This window comes from Neopsephotus bourkii, unplaced genomic scaffold (assembly GCF_033783945.1).
Source record: "Neopsephotus bourkii isolate Nb327-2 ecotype Australia unplaced genomic scaffold, CSIRO-AGI_Nbou_v1 NB_234, whole genome shotgun sequence".
NCBI classification, from domain to species: domain Eukaryota; kingdom Metazoa; phylum Chordata; class Aves; order Psittaciformes; family Psittacidae; genus Neopsephotus; species Neopsephotus bourkii.
Genome location: NW_026900744.1, coordinates 8,366,017 through 8,383,080, shown reverse-complemented (window position 1 = coordinate 8,383,080; position 17,064 = coordinate 8,366,017). Strand labels below are relative to the sequence as shown.

General features: G+C 38.8%; 1 protein-coding gene across 1 annotated transcript in view; it reads left to right on the top strand.

Moving 5' to 3' along the window:
* The window catches only part of LOC133207857 (vitellogenin-1-like), a 42,300-nt gene that overhangs the window by 15,121 nt on the left and 10,115 nt on the right, over positions 1–17,064 (top strand). Inside the window, exons 12-25 of the mRNA XM_061345140.1 lie at positions 286–503; positions 589–686; positions 4,092–4,216; positions 4,303–4,404; positions 4,491–4,610; positions 4,843–5,032; positions 5,129–5,222; positions 5,324–5,509; positions 10,526–10,670; positions 12,255–12,468; positions 13,323–13,492; positions 14,134–15,051; positions 15,135–15,191; positions 16,003–16,215. Of these exons, the coding sequence (XP_061201124.1) occupies positions 286–503; positions 589–686; positions 4,092–4,216; positions 4,303–4,404; positions 4,491–4,610; positions 4,843–5,032; positions 5,129–5,222; positions 5,324–5,509; positions 10,526–10,670; positions 12,255–12,468; positions 13,323–13,492; positions 14,134–15,051; positions 15,135–15,191; positions 16,003–16,215 (2,850 nt within the window). The remainder of the gene's footprint in view (positions 1–285; positions 504–588; positions 687–4,091; positions 4,217–4,302; positions 4,405–4,490; positions 4,611–4,842; positions 5,033–5,128; positions 5,223–5,323; positions 5,510–10,525; positions 10,671–12,254; positions 12,469–13,322; positions 13,493–14,133; positions 15,052–15,134; positions 15,192–16,002; positions 16,216–17,064) is intronic.

Sequence of the window (17,064 nt, the reverse complement as noted above, 5' to 3'; positions counted from 1 at the left end):
TGTGTAATGGATCCATGAAATCTCTTTTACCTAGAGTGGTTATGCTCCAGATATTTTGCTATAGCTCAAAAAGAGATAATGATCTTGATGTAGAAGTTATCCAGCAAAGTCTGATTGTGTAGGAAGTCAGACTACATTACCATAATGCCTCTTACAGCCCTCAGACTGTGAAACCAGGCCCAGTATTGCCATAAGTATTAAACAATACAAATTTCACTGGTGATGAATGGTTATTTGCAAAATGTTCAAACACACTGTAAATTTGAGTGCATCTATTATTTTCAGGTCCAGGCTATTACCCTTGAGATTTTCCTGAATCAAAAACTTCATCCTCGGGTCCGAATGTTAGCTGCAGTGGTTTTGCTTGAAACCAAGCCAGGTCTTCCAATACTAATGACACTAACTGATGCTGTTCTGAAGGAACCTAGCATGCAAGTGGCAAATTTCATCTACTCTCACGTGAGGGCCCTGGGTAGGAGCACAGCTCCAGATCTTCAAGCAATGTAAGGAAAATCTGGATCCCTTTCTTAGATGAAAAACTAATTGCAAACTAATTGAAGTGCTAATGTGCTCACTGAATTTTTCCAGGGCTTCTGCCTGCAGAATGGTCATCAGAGCATTAAGTGCTAAATTTGACAGATCTGGGTATCAGTTCAGCAAGGTTTTCCGGTTCAGTATGTTTAAAGGTAAGATTCAGAAGATTTTGTAGAGATATATATACAGTTCAATGAAAAAAAATTGTACAGTATGAGAACCCAACCCTCTTAGCCAGCTGTTTAGCTGCATGTTGCTCCTCCCTATTCTCTCATGTTCCATGAATAAATAAATAAATAAATAACAATCTCAGGCTTTCCATTTGGAGAGTGATTATGTCCCCATGTGTTTTGCATTGTACACTGCCAGCATGAAATTACCAGAGGACTTGTGGGGCTCTAACCTTCCATTTTCATTAGCCAGAGAGGCACATGCTCCTGTATCTAATGCTGTAATCTCAGTGGTGCTTAGTAATTTCATACTATTGTTCAGCACCAAATAAACAGAAGGGACCTAAATTACTGCTGAAGTGAATTAATTTCTATCAGTGCTGAACACCTACAACTCTTACTGAATTCAAATATGATGCTAAATAATCTTCACCCCCAACAGTAGTGCCCAGTGAAAAAGAAACTGCAGATGTGACAATTCATTGCACCCATAAGCAGTTAACTCAGGTTTATTGTCTAAAGATTTTTCTTGCATCTTGCTACCAGGATTCTTTCTTGGAATGAGCAGATCCACATATGGGATCTGGAGGCCGATCAGTTACATCAATGGGAGCTGCACATGAAAATGTAGTCAGGAGGGCCAGATTAGAAGACAGCTTTTGCTAGGCCAAATTGTAGCTATTTCTATTTTCCATGTGTGTTATTTTTCTCAATAGAGATTTTTCAAGCAACTCACCTATGTAAATGACCATGACAGCATCAGTGATTTGGCCTATGTAGGTGGCAGACTCGGGAGATCATATCTACCAACACAGTCTCCTTACGCATGCTGTTTATCTAAGAGCACCTGGATGGTTTTAGTGTTTTTGATATTCACTGGTACATGTAAACATTATTTTCAAAGTGATCAACAGAAAAAGAGACTCTGAAACACCTGAAATCCACAGTGCTAAATGTACAAGTTCTTTTGCCTTCTTTACAGAGGGAGGGAAGTTGTTTGAAAGATTTCTGTAGATCTTATTGTTTCCTGCCCCTGTTTCATCATTTTTACATGACCGTTTAAACTGCTTAATAACAAAAATAAATGTAATACATAGCACAACAATCACAATAATAAATGATATATATACTTGCTGCCTCAAAGGCGGAGACAGCACGCAAATAAATACAGTCACTTTTTTACCATTTAAAATGCATTCAGGGAGCAATACATTTTCCAGTAATAGGCAGATGTGTGTTTCTAGTTTTAGCTACTCATTTTCTCATCCTATTTTTGCTTTTAAAATGAGCTATCTGGATTTTCACACAGTGAAAAAGAGGGGTGCAATATGCATGAAGGTAGCTGGCAGAGGGACATGTGAATGGCATCTGTCAGACATGGTCACCACAAATAGTGCTTCCTGCTCTACACACTGCCACTGAAATCTAAGGGATGACACAGCTTCTGCTTAATGTGGGGACTGATGGAATCTGACTCTCAGTATGCACAGACTCATATAATTAAATCTGTGTACTAATGTTCACAAGTACCAAAGACAGCTTTCTTTAATCACTGATATTTTTTTCCCCCTTCCCCAGGGCAAGACATTTAGCCAGATACATCCAGGTGCCATCACATTCTCATAGTAAAGTGGTTACAGTACATGATCTGACTGTATCAGTTGGATTTTCCATTGAGAGACATTGTCTGGAGTGAGGTGTCCCTGCCCATGGCAGGGGGGTTGGAACCAGATGATCTTAACATCCTTTCCAACCCTAACCATTGTATGATTCTATGATGAACATTAGCGCTGTGTGAATGCCCAAGGTATGGAAAATATCCACACCCTCTTCTATGCCATGGGAGTTGTCACAAATACTCGTATTTTGATTGTAAGAGCTGTTATTGAACCAGTGTGTTTTAGGTAGGTAGTGCCTAGCACTTTGGTTAGCACAGGAGCTATATACAGCAAAATGGTGAAAGTGATTTAGTGAAATGCCAGTTCATACAGATCTACTAGGCTAAGTGGCTTGCTTTTCCAACAAACTATTCCTCAAATGCACGAAAAGTTGGAATCTGCCATGATAACTTAGAAATAAAAATTAGTCCTAGCAATCTGACAGGAAACAACTGAACATGAGGAGATCATCTAGATCCCTATCTGCATGCATGGATTCAGAAGAGAATAAGACAGTGTTGACTCACAAGTGAGATATTATCTGAAACCCAGAGAGCGGCATTAGAGAAGTAATATGGGTGTGAGTGTTCATAACACCCCCATTTGTGAACCAAGAATAATCTTTTCTTTAAATTTTGGCTAAATAATTTATGAGAATTTATGCACTGCTTTTCTGGGAAGAGGTCAGAGATTTACTCCCTTTCATAATATTTGAAAATATATTCATCAATAATTTCCGTGCAGGCACTAAAGTTATTGGTCTGGATCTTCCAGGGTTCTGCAATTGTTCTGCCTGTACTGGTTTTCCAAAGCTTATTTCTAGTGGTGCTAGGATTTAATAAATATTTGGTGCCCATGTCTAAAATGAGAATAGCAGAAAGTTAACACAGGGACTCCTAAAATACTTCCCAGTCTTCCAGCTAGTGTAGGATGAGGAGAGGAGGGCTGGAAAAAAGGAAGAATGACAGAGATGCCTACATATCATGCCAGCCTTGTTCCTCTTGAAACCTATGGAAACTTAGAAAAGCCTTTGGATTACTTAACTCAGAAAACAGGACTGTATAGACCTGTGCCAAGATCAGGAAGAATAGGTGACTGTGTTCTGCACATAATATCTGTATCTAAGAGCATTATAGATGACAAATCTAATGTAGAGAACATGAATAGACTCAAACTATGTTTACTCAAAGTTCACTCAATAGTTAACAATTAATTAACAATTAGTACATTTCATCTAAAGAGTTACAGAATTTGGAGCTAAATGTATTAAATTGCCTCTGAGTCATTTGAGAAACAAATCTACACCTCACCATCTGTCCTTATAGGACATCTATATCACTTTCCCTAAATGATTAGCAAAGGATGGCAAATCTGTTTTCATTTCAAATCCCCTTTGTCAAGTTGCCCTAAATGATATCTCATAAAAGCATTTCATAAGCTGATGTTACAGAATCTGAACGGGTGTAAATGACATAGCAGAAGCAACTGGAAAAATAACCTAACCACCATGCAACGAGCAGGGGACTTGTAATTTTACCCACTAATAGTTAAAAAATGCAGAATATTCTGTTTATAATTGGTTTATAACATCAGTTTTATAGCTCGGTTTTCTGGCCTTTCTCATATTGTGCTGTATCAGTTGAATTATGCAATTAGTAAATTGATACAATCTGTGTACTGTGGCTTTAAAAACTAACTGTGATGTATCTTACTGCCTATTTCTCTTCAGAGATCCTTATGAGTGGACTGGCAGCTAAATATTTGGTATTGAACAATGCAGGCAGTTTAATTCCAACGATGGCAGTGTCCCAGCTGCGGACACATTTCCTAGGCAGAGTTGCTGATCCCTTGGAGGTAACTCGGTCTACCTGCAGTTTACCCTCTTATCCCTTGTTACAACCATCATCCAGTTAGCATTTACACTTTACTTCTTCCTGCAGGTTGGAATAACAGTTGAAGGACTGCAGGAGATATTTGCTAAAAGTTACTCTCCTGACAGGGAGTGGGAGACCAACTATGACTTCAAGGAAGTCCTGAAAAAGGTAAATTCTCAAGGAAAAGAGAATCTTTAAGGTATTGCTACCTGAAATGTTATGAATAATCAGGCTTTCTTCTTCTTCTCATGCAGCTCTCTGACTGGAAGGCATTCTCCAGTGACAAACCTTTTGCATCAGGCTACTTGAAGATGTTTGACCAAGAGCTGTTTTTTGGTGGACTTGATAAAAACGCTATTCAAAATGCATTGCAGGTATAGTTTTGAAAACACCACCATCCACACATCAAATGCTTGAAAATTTTATGCTTTCACAAATTCTGACTCTTTTTTTAATTTCTGATTTCAAGAGGGTGTTTTGTCTTTAGTATTAATAAGGTCAAGCTATAATCATTGCCAGCAGTCTTTCCTCTGAGGCATATTTAATGACATGCATCATGATATTCAAGTTCTGCTTATTTACGCAGTTTGAACTCTGTAACTGCAGGCATGGTATGGACCTGAAGAAAAAATCCCTTCGATAAGGAAAATAATCAGTAGCCTTCAAAGTGGTGTAGCAAGGCAGTGGACCAAGGCCTTACTCTCCGCTGAGATCCGTCGTATTGTGCCCACCTGCACTGGGTTTCCAACAGAGACAAGCTTCTATTACTCTTCCATCACAAAAGTAGCAGGGAATGGTAATGGATTTCAAGACCTGAGCAATACAAACATTCTTGTCAGGATTGGAGGGGATTTTTAACACCTTTTTTTTTTTTTTTCTCTCTCTGTAATAGTTCAAGCACAGATTACACCTTCTCCAAAATCTGATTTCAGATTGACTGAATTACTAAATGCCAATATTAGGCTGCGATCCAAAATGAGTCTAAGGTAAATATTTAGTATAAAATAAAAGAATGTTTCCAAGCGACAGAGGCCATAAAAATTTACAGCTGTCTGAAGATAATCTTACCTGCATTCTACCTTTTCAGTATGGCTAAGGAGATGACCTTTGTGATGGGGATCAACACACACATAGTACAAGCAGGGCTGGAAGCACACACCAAAATAAATGCTCATGTACCTGTGAATGTGGTTGCCACTGTCCAGATGAAGGAAAAAAATATCAAAATTGAAATTCCACCATGTAAAGATGAGACTAACATAATTACTCTAAGGTAAGACATAGCACTTATTATCTTTCTTTATAGCAATGCAGAGTCTACAAATAGAACAGTTGCTTGTCTTTGAATGACAGCTTGGGTAACTGGCAATGATCATTGTAGTTTATTTGTTTTAAATGAAGTGACATGTACCAAAGCTTTCCTTGAAAATATGCATTACTTCCTTTGGCTGCCACCTGAGAATCCTCTTTAGGACTATTTCTCAGTTACTGAGACCCATAAGCTATTTGAAACACAAATGGCATAAAATTTCTAATCCAGTGCATATATTTGGACTGGAGAAATTAAGTAAGATATAAACCAGATGAATACTATCATTTATAACAGATAACCCACATATATTTGCATTTGATGCCTTGAAGCAGAGAGGATTTTGTGTTTCTTGTGTTTTTATCTTGTTTCCCTGTGGCTGCCATTTGGTTTTCTTACCTGTTAGATTTACTTGATTCATTATCAGTGCATGCAATTACAATACACTCTGGAAAACTGTTGTAGCCAGATGCCAAACAAATGAAAACAGATGGAAATACAAGTACAAAGAGAGGGAGGAAACAGAAAGAGTATGTCCAAGGAATCAAAGCAGTAGACCAAAGAAAACCTTTACACATACACATGAAAAAATACTGAGAAAAACAAGCAGAAAATTCATCACACAGGAAAAAGCATCACTGACAACAGAAATCAGCTATTATACAATCCGCTGAAATGTTAACAAGTTTCTACTTTAGGAATACAGCCGTAACAAAAGAGCTCAGTTGCTTGATCCAGCTGCAATTAGCATTCATGGCTGCCGGCCCAGAGAAGCTCTGCAGGTCCCCCAGTTTAACCACCAGTTAGGCTAATCATTATTCTCCCTTGCCCTTTAATGGTCACAGACCATCCTAAGTAGACATTTACCACTGCATACTCCTCCCTAAGATGATCCCTCTACTCCATCAAATGTGATTGTAATCAGGTTCTCTGTGCAGACTGGGGAAGGTTTGGGCAGTTCATAGAGCTAAAATTAGCTGTGCGTTTTCTTTTGTTCTGTTTCTTGTGAAGACCAGGGCAGTCTGCTCCCAGGGTCATCAGGACAGCAGGCACCTGCTCTCCCTAGCCCTCAGTGTTGGAGAGGGTGAGGTGGTTATTAATGTGCTCAATAAGGATGCTGGACTGAGAATTTTGAACACTGATAATGGAGTTCAGAGCCCAAAGCAGAGCTGCAGGTATTAGCAGAAGGATCCTCCCTGCAAAGCAAAATAAAAATATTTTCCTCCTTTGACTTAAGGGGAAATCAAATCAGACACAAAAAGGGTTAAATGCATTGCAAGCAAGTCAGTATCACACACGAGGGATTACAGCAGAGAAGTCCATGAGTTCCAGCACAAGCACTGTTTTAGACCCTGCAGCATTATCATTTATAAAGCAAAGTAGTCACTCAGAAATAGCTCTATAATGCTAAGTATATGAGAAAACTAATATTCACTAGCTAACTTTTAGTACCATCAAATTTTCTCCAAAAAGCATTCCTGTTCACTGTTACAAAACAAATGGTCAGTGGAAACCACACACAACAATGAAAAAGCAATGACTATAAGTGAAGGTAAAGCAATAACTAGCAAATATAACATTGAACCACATCACTGGCGAGGTCAAAAACCAAGAAACGTAAAATCTCATGGGTATGAAGAGAAACAAGCAGGCATGATAGAGAGAGAAAGCATACATGTGTATTCCATATAGAGCGAGTCAGTTTTACATAGACTTCCTTTTGCATAAATCCTCTAAAGAATAAAGGACTGTTGAATTCAATATTTTAGAGATATTCTGACCACTTCCTTTGTTAGCTTTAAATATCCCATTTAAAGAAATGTTTCCAGAAGCTATTGCTCTTTCATTTGTTTGTGAGCTCTCTTAAAAACATTTTAGCATTGGGTACTTTGTCTTGGTGGTCAGTGGGGTACATTCTCTAGTACTATGTCATTACAGGTAGTAAGGATGTGATTTTATTTTCCCCTTCATCTCTCAAATCCAGACAAGGGAAGCAAACAGTCTTCAATAGCATTAAGGTTGGTTATATCCTACACACCGTACAGGTTATAACCTGTCACAGCTGTGGGATTTATATAAATTTTCAAGAGCTGAAGAGAAACTCAGGTGGGCTATCACAGACTCAAAAGAAAAAAATAATGAAAACTTTGGTGATAGAGAGATTACATTCCCAAGATAAATCAGCACATTACAAACTCAACTTTCTTTACAGAAAAATCAGAGCAAAATAATCACTCATACCCTAGAGAGAATATATGACGTGTTTCAATTCAATCCTATCAAAGTTAAATTTAATTAAAATTAATAGTTATTTTTAAGACTCTTTTAACATAATTATTTAGCAGATGGCTACTTAAACATACTTTTTAATAAAATTTGCAAGAAGAAGTAAAAATCAAATAAATTTCAGGGAAAATTAGAGCCCTGTGATTAAAGTATAAATATGGAGAGCTGCCAGGAAATGCACTTTGCAAATATATCATATATTTATAATGACACGCTACTGAAGTATATACATAGCTTGAATACAGCTTGTATCACAGAGTTTTTTGCTTGTTGTAACTGTAGGATAAGCACAAATCGTTTCACATAGGCATTTTATCAGATGAATTATGAAATTACAGCACTGTGTGCGACATGTATACAACTCATGCAGCTGAAAATGCAGAAGAGCCAGTGAACACTGTGAGCTCACAAGGCAGCATGGTGTGTTTGGAGAGGAAGAAGGGAAGTGCCTGGTACTTCAAGTTGCTGGTTTTATAACACCTTTCAACCAAGGTCAGAAGGATGAGGCATAGGAAAGGCAGAAATTTTCGTCTTGCCAGAGCAGAAAGAATGTTAAAGATCTGGTTGGAGGAGAGTCACTTGTTCCTCATTTATCTAGATACAATTTCATGCTGTGCTTTAAAACCTGGGAAAAAAAGTTTTTTGCTGTTTTGTTGTGTTGTGTTTTTTTTTTTGTTGTTGTTGTTGTCGTTGTTTTTTTAAACACACATTGAGCTCTTTTGTCGCCATGTTAAGGACGTATGTAAGGCCATGCTCACTGAACCATTAGTAGGCCCAACACAGCTGAATTGCTTGTCCTTTACCCCTGCAGTGAATTTGGCTTATATTATAGCACAGCTTCTTCTCTCATCTGAAAAATACACTAATACATATGGGAAAATCTCCTTTTTATTTTTTCTCCCTTGTGTGAGATCAGAGAGTACAGATTCTTTCATACCATAGCTTTAGGCCTTCTTTGTGAGTGTTTTTCTTGTTAAAGCACCAGAGCTGGCTCTTGTAGCCTATTTTTACTGTGCCGTGTGATTCTGCAGACATTGACATGTGTCACCTGTGATGCAGCTACATTTGTCGGCTCTCTGTGCTCAACAGGGAGCAATCGATCCTCCACTTTCATTAGGTGGCAGAAGTAGACTATTGGCATAAAAAATACTACAAAAATTGGTAAAGAAACCCCAGGGCTTTCTGCTTGGAGACCCAGCCTGCAGTTCAGTGGTCATTTGAATTATTGAATGGGATTAAAATAAAAAACATTTTCTTTTTTGTCTCTGTACCCAGATGAGCCATCTGAAATGCAAGTTGATTTGTATTTTCTTTCATCCCCTCAGCTTGTTAGGGAGAATACTCTATTTCAGATTCCATTCTTCAAGGTTCTCCTATCACCCAGCGTGGAGCGTTGCTGTCATGTCCTTGTCTAAAAAAAGAAAGAGATGGCAAAGAAAACAAAGCCCACTGGTGGCACATATTTTATTGAGGTGTTCCATGAGAAGAGCAATTGTGTGCTTTACACTGCACACAGCACGGTAGGAGCCTTCAAGAGGAAGAGAAGGCTATCAAATGAATACAAATTCATCTTTCAAATAGGTTAGACTGGAATTGCTTAGGCTACTACCATGTGGACCGTATTAAAATAGAGACCATTTTGCAGACCGTCTTTCCATTCAGTGTCACAAAAACCACCTCCATTGGCAGACCACAAAAGCCCCGGGGCAAGCAGATCAACTTCATACTTGAGAAACAGCACGTGGGGAATTCTGAGCTGGATGTTAGCACTGATAAATGGCTAATAAGGTAGAGTTAGCACTTTAATAGCTGAGAGAAATAGGTTTTCATCTCTCAAAACTGTTCAGTGTTGAAGACGTTTCTCTAACCCGAACCAAAACTCACAGTTATCACAGCACTATAACAACTTCCACGAAGATCATGAGGTATGGAGCTGCGGGGTCAGGATATTTAGCAGTGAGAGTCTCAGTCTCATGCTGCACCTTATGTCACCCTTCTTGAGTCCTGACTAATACTGTTAGAGTCCACAACACTGGAAACAATGTTCTGAGCACATTTACATAAATAGGCTCTTAACCTTTCTACATATCTCTCTGTGATATCTTGTCAAGACATGGCCAGTGAATTTAAATCAAGCTGGAGACACTTTATTTTATGATTTCAGGTTCCTTTCTTTAATTTTGCATTAACAAAAGTTGTATAGGAAGCAGATTTCTGTAGCTACCCGTCCCCTAGGTTGTTTTTTGAAGTTATGGCAGTATTTTCCCAGATATAATGTCAAAGAAAATGAGAAATAAGTAAGTTTAGCAGTGAACACACAGAAGATGAGTTTAAAAATTTAAAAGTCCAGAAGATCAAAATAGAAGACAAAAAATTCAATAATCTACAGACACGCTTCAAAGTGGTCTGTTCTTCAAGGTGTTAGGCTTACAGACATCTCATCAACTGCAGTGCTTTTAATCTGTACATGGGATTCTAAAAGCCTAACCGAGATGTCTGCCTCTGAGATTGGTCTGTGCCTTTATTCAGTCCTAGCAGTCCCTGAAAATACAACAGGAAAGATGCTGTAAATATCTGTAAAGCAATTTGCAAGGTATGACACTTGTTGCTGAGTACGTGCTACAAGGCATTATTCAGGTCTTTTCCTCAGCAGTGCTCTATCAATACAGGTTTCCTTTAATGTTTTTTCTGCAGGTCTAAGACATTTGCTGTTACAAGAAATATTGGGGATTTGGATGCTAGTAAGATGACTCCAGTTCTTCTACCTGAAGCAGTGCCTGACATAATGAAGATGTCCTTTGATTCAGATTCTGCATCCGGCGAGACTGACAACATCAGGGTAAATTATGTAGTGTCTGACTATTCTTTTGGGGGCTTTAAATCAGTGGGGGCCGTTTCTTTTCTCCCTAGTAAAATGTATAATGCATCTCTGACCAAATAAGTACCTCAAAATAAGTCAGGTTCAAACTAATAGCACAAATAGCCCTATAGTAATATTATTTTAAAATCTGGAGTGTAATACATCAGACTTGCCACACTTTTTCAAAAGTAGAAACATTTTCTTTGTTAATTAATTTTACACTGCCATCTACAGGATAGGCCCACAATCTTTAAAATACTTTGCAACTATTATGCAAGCATCACATTCCCAGGGTAACCACTAACACAAGACACTCCATTGCTCAACTTGTAGAACCAAATTTAATGCTTTTAAGCATCCTGATTCACGGATGAATGGCAGTTTGTGTGTCAAGTCAAATGGCTTCCTGAGCTGCAGTTTTCAGTAGCAGCCAGCACAGGCTTTCTATGATGGGCAGAGTTGTGAAGGCATTACCATGATAATCCATTCAGGGAAAGACTGACAGAGGTGAGGGATACACTGACCTGTTCTGGTTTCATTGCTGTCCTGCAGCTCTGAAGGGTCTTCACATAAAATGAGAGATGAACAGAGGATGAGTATGGCACTTTCGTATGGAGAAGTCAATAGACAAATGTACTTTCATTGGCAGAAGTTTCTAATATTGTGGAACAAGTAAAGTTCTGCTTCATGCCTCTGTGCTGCCCTTCTGAAAACTCAGCACTCTGCAGTTATTCTTAAATAAACTGCAATTGAAAAATGGCATTTACTGAAGCATTCCACAGTATCATTAGAATTTCCTTTGGAAAGCAAATAACATTAAAACTCCAGTTTTTAATTTGTTTTTCAGTGGGATTCATACAAGTTTGGAATGTTGTGAAACATGGTAAACTGAGTAAAAAATTAATTCCAAGCCTGTATTACATGTGAAATGAAAGCTTATGATTACAGGTCTTTAGCTACTTGCTTCGTTGCTCCAGGAAGTCATAGTTTTCATTTCATGGATTTGATTCCAGTTTTAATTAATCATAATTTTTCTGCAAGCATTACTTAGCACATGTATAATTCCATATTTTTTAGCAGAAATTTCGAACATCTGATATTCTTTGACCATCTAGTTAATGAAGTCTCCTATTCATGTCAGACCTCAACCAAGACAGAACTTTCATGCACACAGATGAAGATTCTGTTGTTTGACGCAATCAGAAATCAAAGCAAAGAACTCCAATCAGTCTAGAGCACTCTCAGATTCATCAATAACCTGTTAACACTGTCTAATACTTCAGGAAAACAAAATTAAATATTTAGAATTACTATGTGATATAATTCTCCATTCTTATAACCTGAAGCTCTTTTTACACTAGATAGTCTAATCAAGCCATTCAACTAATAATTTTGTCCAGTTGAAAACCAAGTTATCTTATGTCACAGCATTGCTATCTCAATAAACTGATTAATTCCTCCTGCAGAACATAAGTAACTATTATCAAAACAGCATGACTCATAACACTCAAATATTCCTCTTAGTGTTGTCCAGTTTAACTTGACATCTGTATTATCTAATAGGACAGGCAGTCTGCAGAAGATGCTTCACTGGGAATTTACTTTGGACGTTCTTCTTCCCGAAAAGAGCCATTTGTTCAGTCCATGTGCTCCAATGCAAGTACATTTGGGGTTCAAGTGTGCATTGAAAGGAAAAGCGTACATGCTGCGTTTATAAAAAATGTGCCTCTTTATTACCTAGTTGGAGAGCATGCCTTTAGAATGAGCTTCAAGCCAGGTAAATACAACCATAATGGGTGTGTAAGTAAGGGTGTGTATATGCACATGCACATTTGTAGATACACGTATCTTTTATGTATTAAGTACCACTAAAACTACCATTAGACCTACCACCCCTGCTGGTAGTACACAACAGAGTATGCTTGTAGCAGGAATCCATTTCTCCCCTACTCATCCGAGGAGCGATGCCTCACCTCTCCTAGCAATGCCGCTCAGCATGGCCGGCGTCAAGCAGAGCTGATCTGTGCCTGCAGAGCGTGTCTGATGCATCCTGAATGATTGGATTTGGGATTCAGGCACAGAGCAATTGGACATGGGCAACAGATCTGATGCAGTGTCCTGTAGCTACACTCTAAAAACTAGGCTTTTAAAGGGAATTATGGATTAACCCTGCCAGGATCTAGTCCTTAATGTCTTAATCCATGACCATAAGAAGTGGAAGCATGGGAGGCCACCAAATCTAGATTTCCTAAGTATCAAAATGAATGGCCTAACCATTGGGTCATTTTTACTGTTCGAGAGTTGAGCCTCAATTCCTCCATGATGCCTAATTCACTATCCCATACTACATTATGTAGTTAAGCACTTGACTTAAGTCTGCTAACCATCCTGTTTGTTGACTTAAAAATAATCTAGTATCATGCTAATATTTAAAAATTTGGTTACTGCCAGTATGTGCTTTAGCTGTTACAGAAATTTTATAACAAAGTTTCTGAAAACCAAAAATAATCAGTGACCATGTACTTTTTCATCTGGGGAAGAATGGCTAAAAAAAAATTATAGCTAAAAATGGCTTACGCCATCATTCAGTTGCTGATAGTAACAGTAACACTAATTGCTGTGTAATTTCAGTTTACACAGAGGTGCCTATTGAAAAACTACAAGTCACCATTCAAGCAGGAGACCAAGCTCCTACAAAAATGGTACGTTTAGTAACATTTGAAGATCCAGAGGAACAAGTACCTTCCAGAAAAGAAACACTTAAAAGAGTGAAGAAAATCCTTGGTGATACTAATGACCAGGTACTACCATAAAAATCCACTTCTAGATTTGTGGGAGAGATTACACAAAACTTAGTTATTTGTATTTCTTTAACTAGGTATCTTCCTTTGCTTAGATAGTATAAAAAAGTTGGAAAATGAAGACAGGGCTTTGGGTACACAGTGTTTCTGCAGGTCTTTTGCTTGCATTCATCTCTTCTGCATGTGAAGAGCAGTCGGTAATTAGAAAGAGCAGTCTGGTTTTCTAGGCGTTTCTGAAAATCTCTTGGAAGACACAAAATAGTTGCGTGCCCAAAAAGGTAATCCGTTCCTTCCAGCACTGTAACTGTAGCAAAAAGGAATGACGCCTACCTAGACAACTTGCCCTGAGATATAACAGCTATAGTAATGTTATTGCATGTTCCATGTAACTGTATGATCAACTACTTCTACACATGTTGCATATCACAAAAGTGTTTGATGTATTCTTCTACTTCTGTGTAGTTTTAACATGTTATTATAAATTTGCCTGCTTGTGATGTATTGCAAGAATGCTATCAGGCATACATCTTGTCTCCTAAGGCAGCAGAGAGACTTGTAGCTCTCTGTATCCGATTTTACTTACAGTTTTCTGCAGCAGCACAGAAAAATAATTTTGTTTTTCCTATGGTACCATTAACTAGGGGATAATAAAAGCCAGAAGCTCATCATCCAGTGCCAGCAGCACCAGTGGAAGTGCCGAAAGTGCATCAAGTAGCCCCTCCAGCAGCGACTCTGACAACAAAGCGTCACGGGCAGCCACCCAGATAAATCTGAAAAGAAGAGAGTCCAAAGCCAAAGAAAAGAAATTCTACCCTTTTGGGGACAGTGGTGGCAGCAGCAGCAGCAGCAGCAAAAGCAGTAGTAGCAGTAGTAGCAGCAGTAGTAGCAGCAAAAGCAGTAGTAGCAGCAGCAGCAAAAGCAGTAGTAGCAGCAGCAGCAAAAGTAGCAGTAGTAGTGGCAGTAGCAGCAGCAGCAAAAGTAGCAGTAGTAGTAGCAGTAGCAGCAAAAGTAGCAGAAGTAGTAGCAGCAGCAGTAGCAGTAGTAGTAGCAGCAGCAAAAGCAGTAATAGTAACAGCAGCAAAAGCAGCAGCAGTAGTAGCCCCAGCAAGAGCAGTAGCAGCAAAAGCAGCAGCAGTAGTAGCAGCAGCAAGAGCAGTAGCAGCAAAAGCAGCAGCAGCAAGAGCAGCAGCAGCAGCAAAAGCCCGAGTAGCAGTAGCAAGGAGAGCAGCAGCAGCAAAAGCAGTAGGATCAGCAGCAGTAGCAGCAGAGGTAGCAGCAGCAGTAGCAAAGCATCTGGTATAAAGCCGAAGGCCAAGAAGCAGTCCAAGACCACACCATTTCCACTTGTCAGTGCTCCTGAAGAAGAGAGGAGAGTCCGTGAATGGAAGCGTAAAACACAGAGTAGCAGCAGTAGCAGCAGAAGCAGCAGCAGTGGCATCAGCAGCAGCAGTGAAAGCACTGGTGCTTTCCACCGCCATAGCAAATATGACAGAGAAGATGAGGTGAAACATGTCAAGTCCCAGTTTAACAGTCACAGTGATGATGTTTCTACAGAATGGGTAAAATTTTCTAATGATTTGACTTCTGCTGGGAGGTGATCTTTACTGAACTGTAGGTAACAACATCTTTTGGAATTTTGCAGGAATACCGCCTTCCAAAAGTATACCAGCTCCGCTTCAGGTCTGCTAAAGTCCATTGGGTAAGTCCCTAATTCAAGTGTACATTCCCATAATGGCTACAGTTGATATGATCAAGCATATTACTGAAGGACTTTGTTTCATTTCAGTTGAGAGTTCCATATTGTCCACTAAAACATTGACAATAGCCAAAATAAGAACATTTATTCTTAAAATACTATTATACTATATCCTTCTGTTGTTGCAGCACTTGCAATCCTTAAATTTGGGTCTGGAGACCTTTGGGATAGATGCTGTACAATGCAGTCAAAATTAAAGTTAACAAAGACCAGGGGGGAATTATAAAACAGCAGGATCTTCCGATGGGAATAACCATGTCCAAAGTTTTTAGGCAATCATGGAAAAAATCATCAGGTATGTGGACTGTGTCAGAAACAAGATTCAGTATGTATTATGTCATAGAGGTATTTTAAGTTCAGTTTGCATTATGTCATAGAGGTATTTTAAGTATATTTTAGGATGACAACATACTGGCTTTTGTAGGTGTTATCCATAAAGTTATTATGTATCCTGCTTGTGAAACAGGAAGATGATTTACAACGTTTTTCACTAATCTGTGATCCCTTTCATATTTCTAAAGCATCGGTTTTCATGGGCAATGTGATGCTGTTTGCAGTCACTGTCTATGCAGCCTTCCTATAAAGCAGAGATGCAGATGGATCCAAGGAGTATTCCCATCCAACATATTTCATGTCTGCATAACACTCTAGATATGTCTATGTTACCTACAGATGGAGGCTAAAAACTCTGTTGTTGATGTCTATACTTGTAAAACTAGAGGCCATGTCATAGCTTTTTAACTGTGTTTCTTAGCATCCAGATCATAAGATATCAAGCAGTTCATCATCATCTTCCTCTAAGCTGGGAAGTAGCCACAGCAACAGCAGCAGCAGCAGCAGCAGCAGCAGCAGCAGCAGCAGCAGCAGCCACCACCATGAAGAAAATACTGGCCACAGCTCAAATAGGAAGCACACAAGCAGAGGAGACAGCAGCCACCGCAGCCGAGGTTGCAGCGTGACACGCGAGGTACTGCTACTACCTGCTTGGTACAAACAAGCAGCTGGGTTTTGCTGGGTGCAGGGCGGGAACTTTGAATGTGTTGGCACTCGAACTAGCTGAGATGGAGCTCAAACGAGCACTTGAACAGCTAACCTTTCCGAGTTAGGCTTGGGAAGTACTCTGAAGTCAACTTTGTAAATTTGGAAATTATGCAACTTTAAGGGAATGGAGTTGTAAGTTAAAAGGGAAATAATTTTCTTATGAAAGTCCAAATGAAAAATAAATTGCATCAAAGTAAAAATGGGGAGGGAAAAATAGGTTTTATTTAAAGATTTTTTTAAACTTAAGTCCACCTAATTTAGATGTAGACCTGAGGTCACGAGTACATGAAGTGCATAACTAAAATCAGATTCCTCATTGTCATTACTGATTGGTAAATGTTCCATTAAGCCCAGATCATCTTTATCTTATTACACACTTAGTATTCTATGATTGTACTAAGGAAAGGTATATACACAATAATAGAACAAATAGCTCTGCAAATGCAGGTAATGTCTATGGGATCTCTGCTACTGAGAAGGTTTTCAACATAATCAACTGGCTTGAAGGAGCTGCAGTATAGTAAAATGTGCTGTCAATGTGTATACTGTTATGAAGATACCTAGTATGTATTTAGGCAACTATTTAAAATATTGAACAAAATCTTACTATGTGCATAGAGATAGTTTGGAAGAGTCTTGGATCCCTCATCAAAACAACCATGTCTTTAAAAATTCCTGGTTGTAATGCAAATAATCAAGATTCCAACCAAATTTATCCTTAAATATTGGGGTTATAGAAACACATACTTCAAACTAAACAGATGAAGGATGAGAG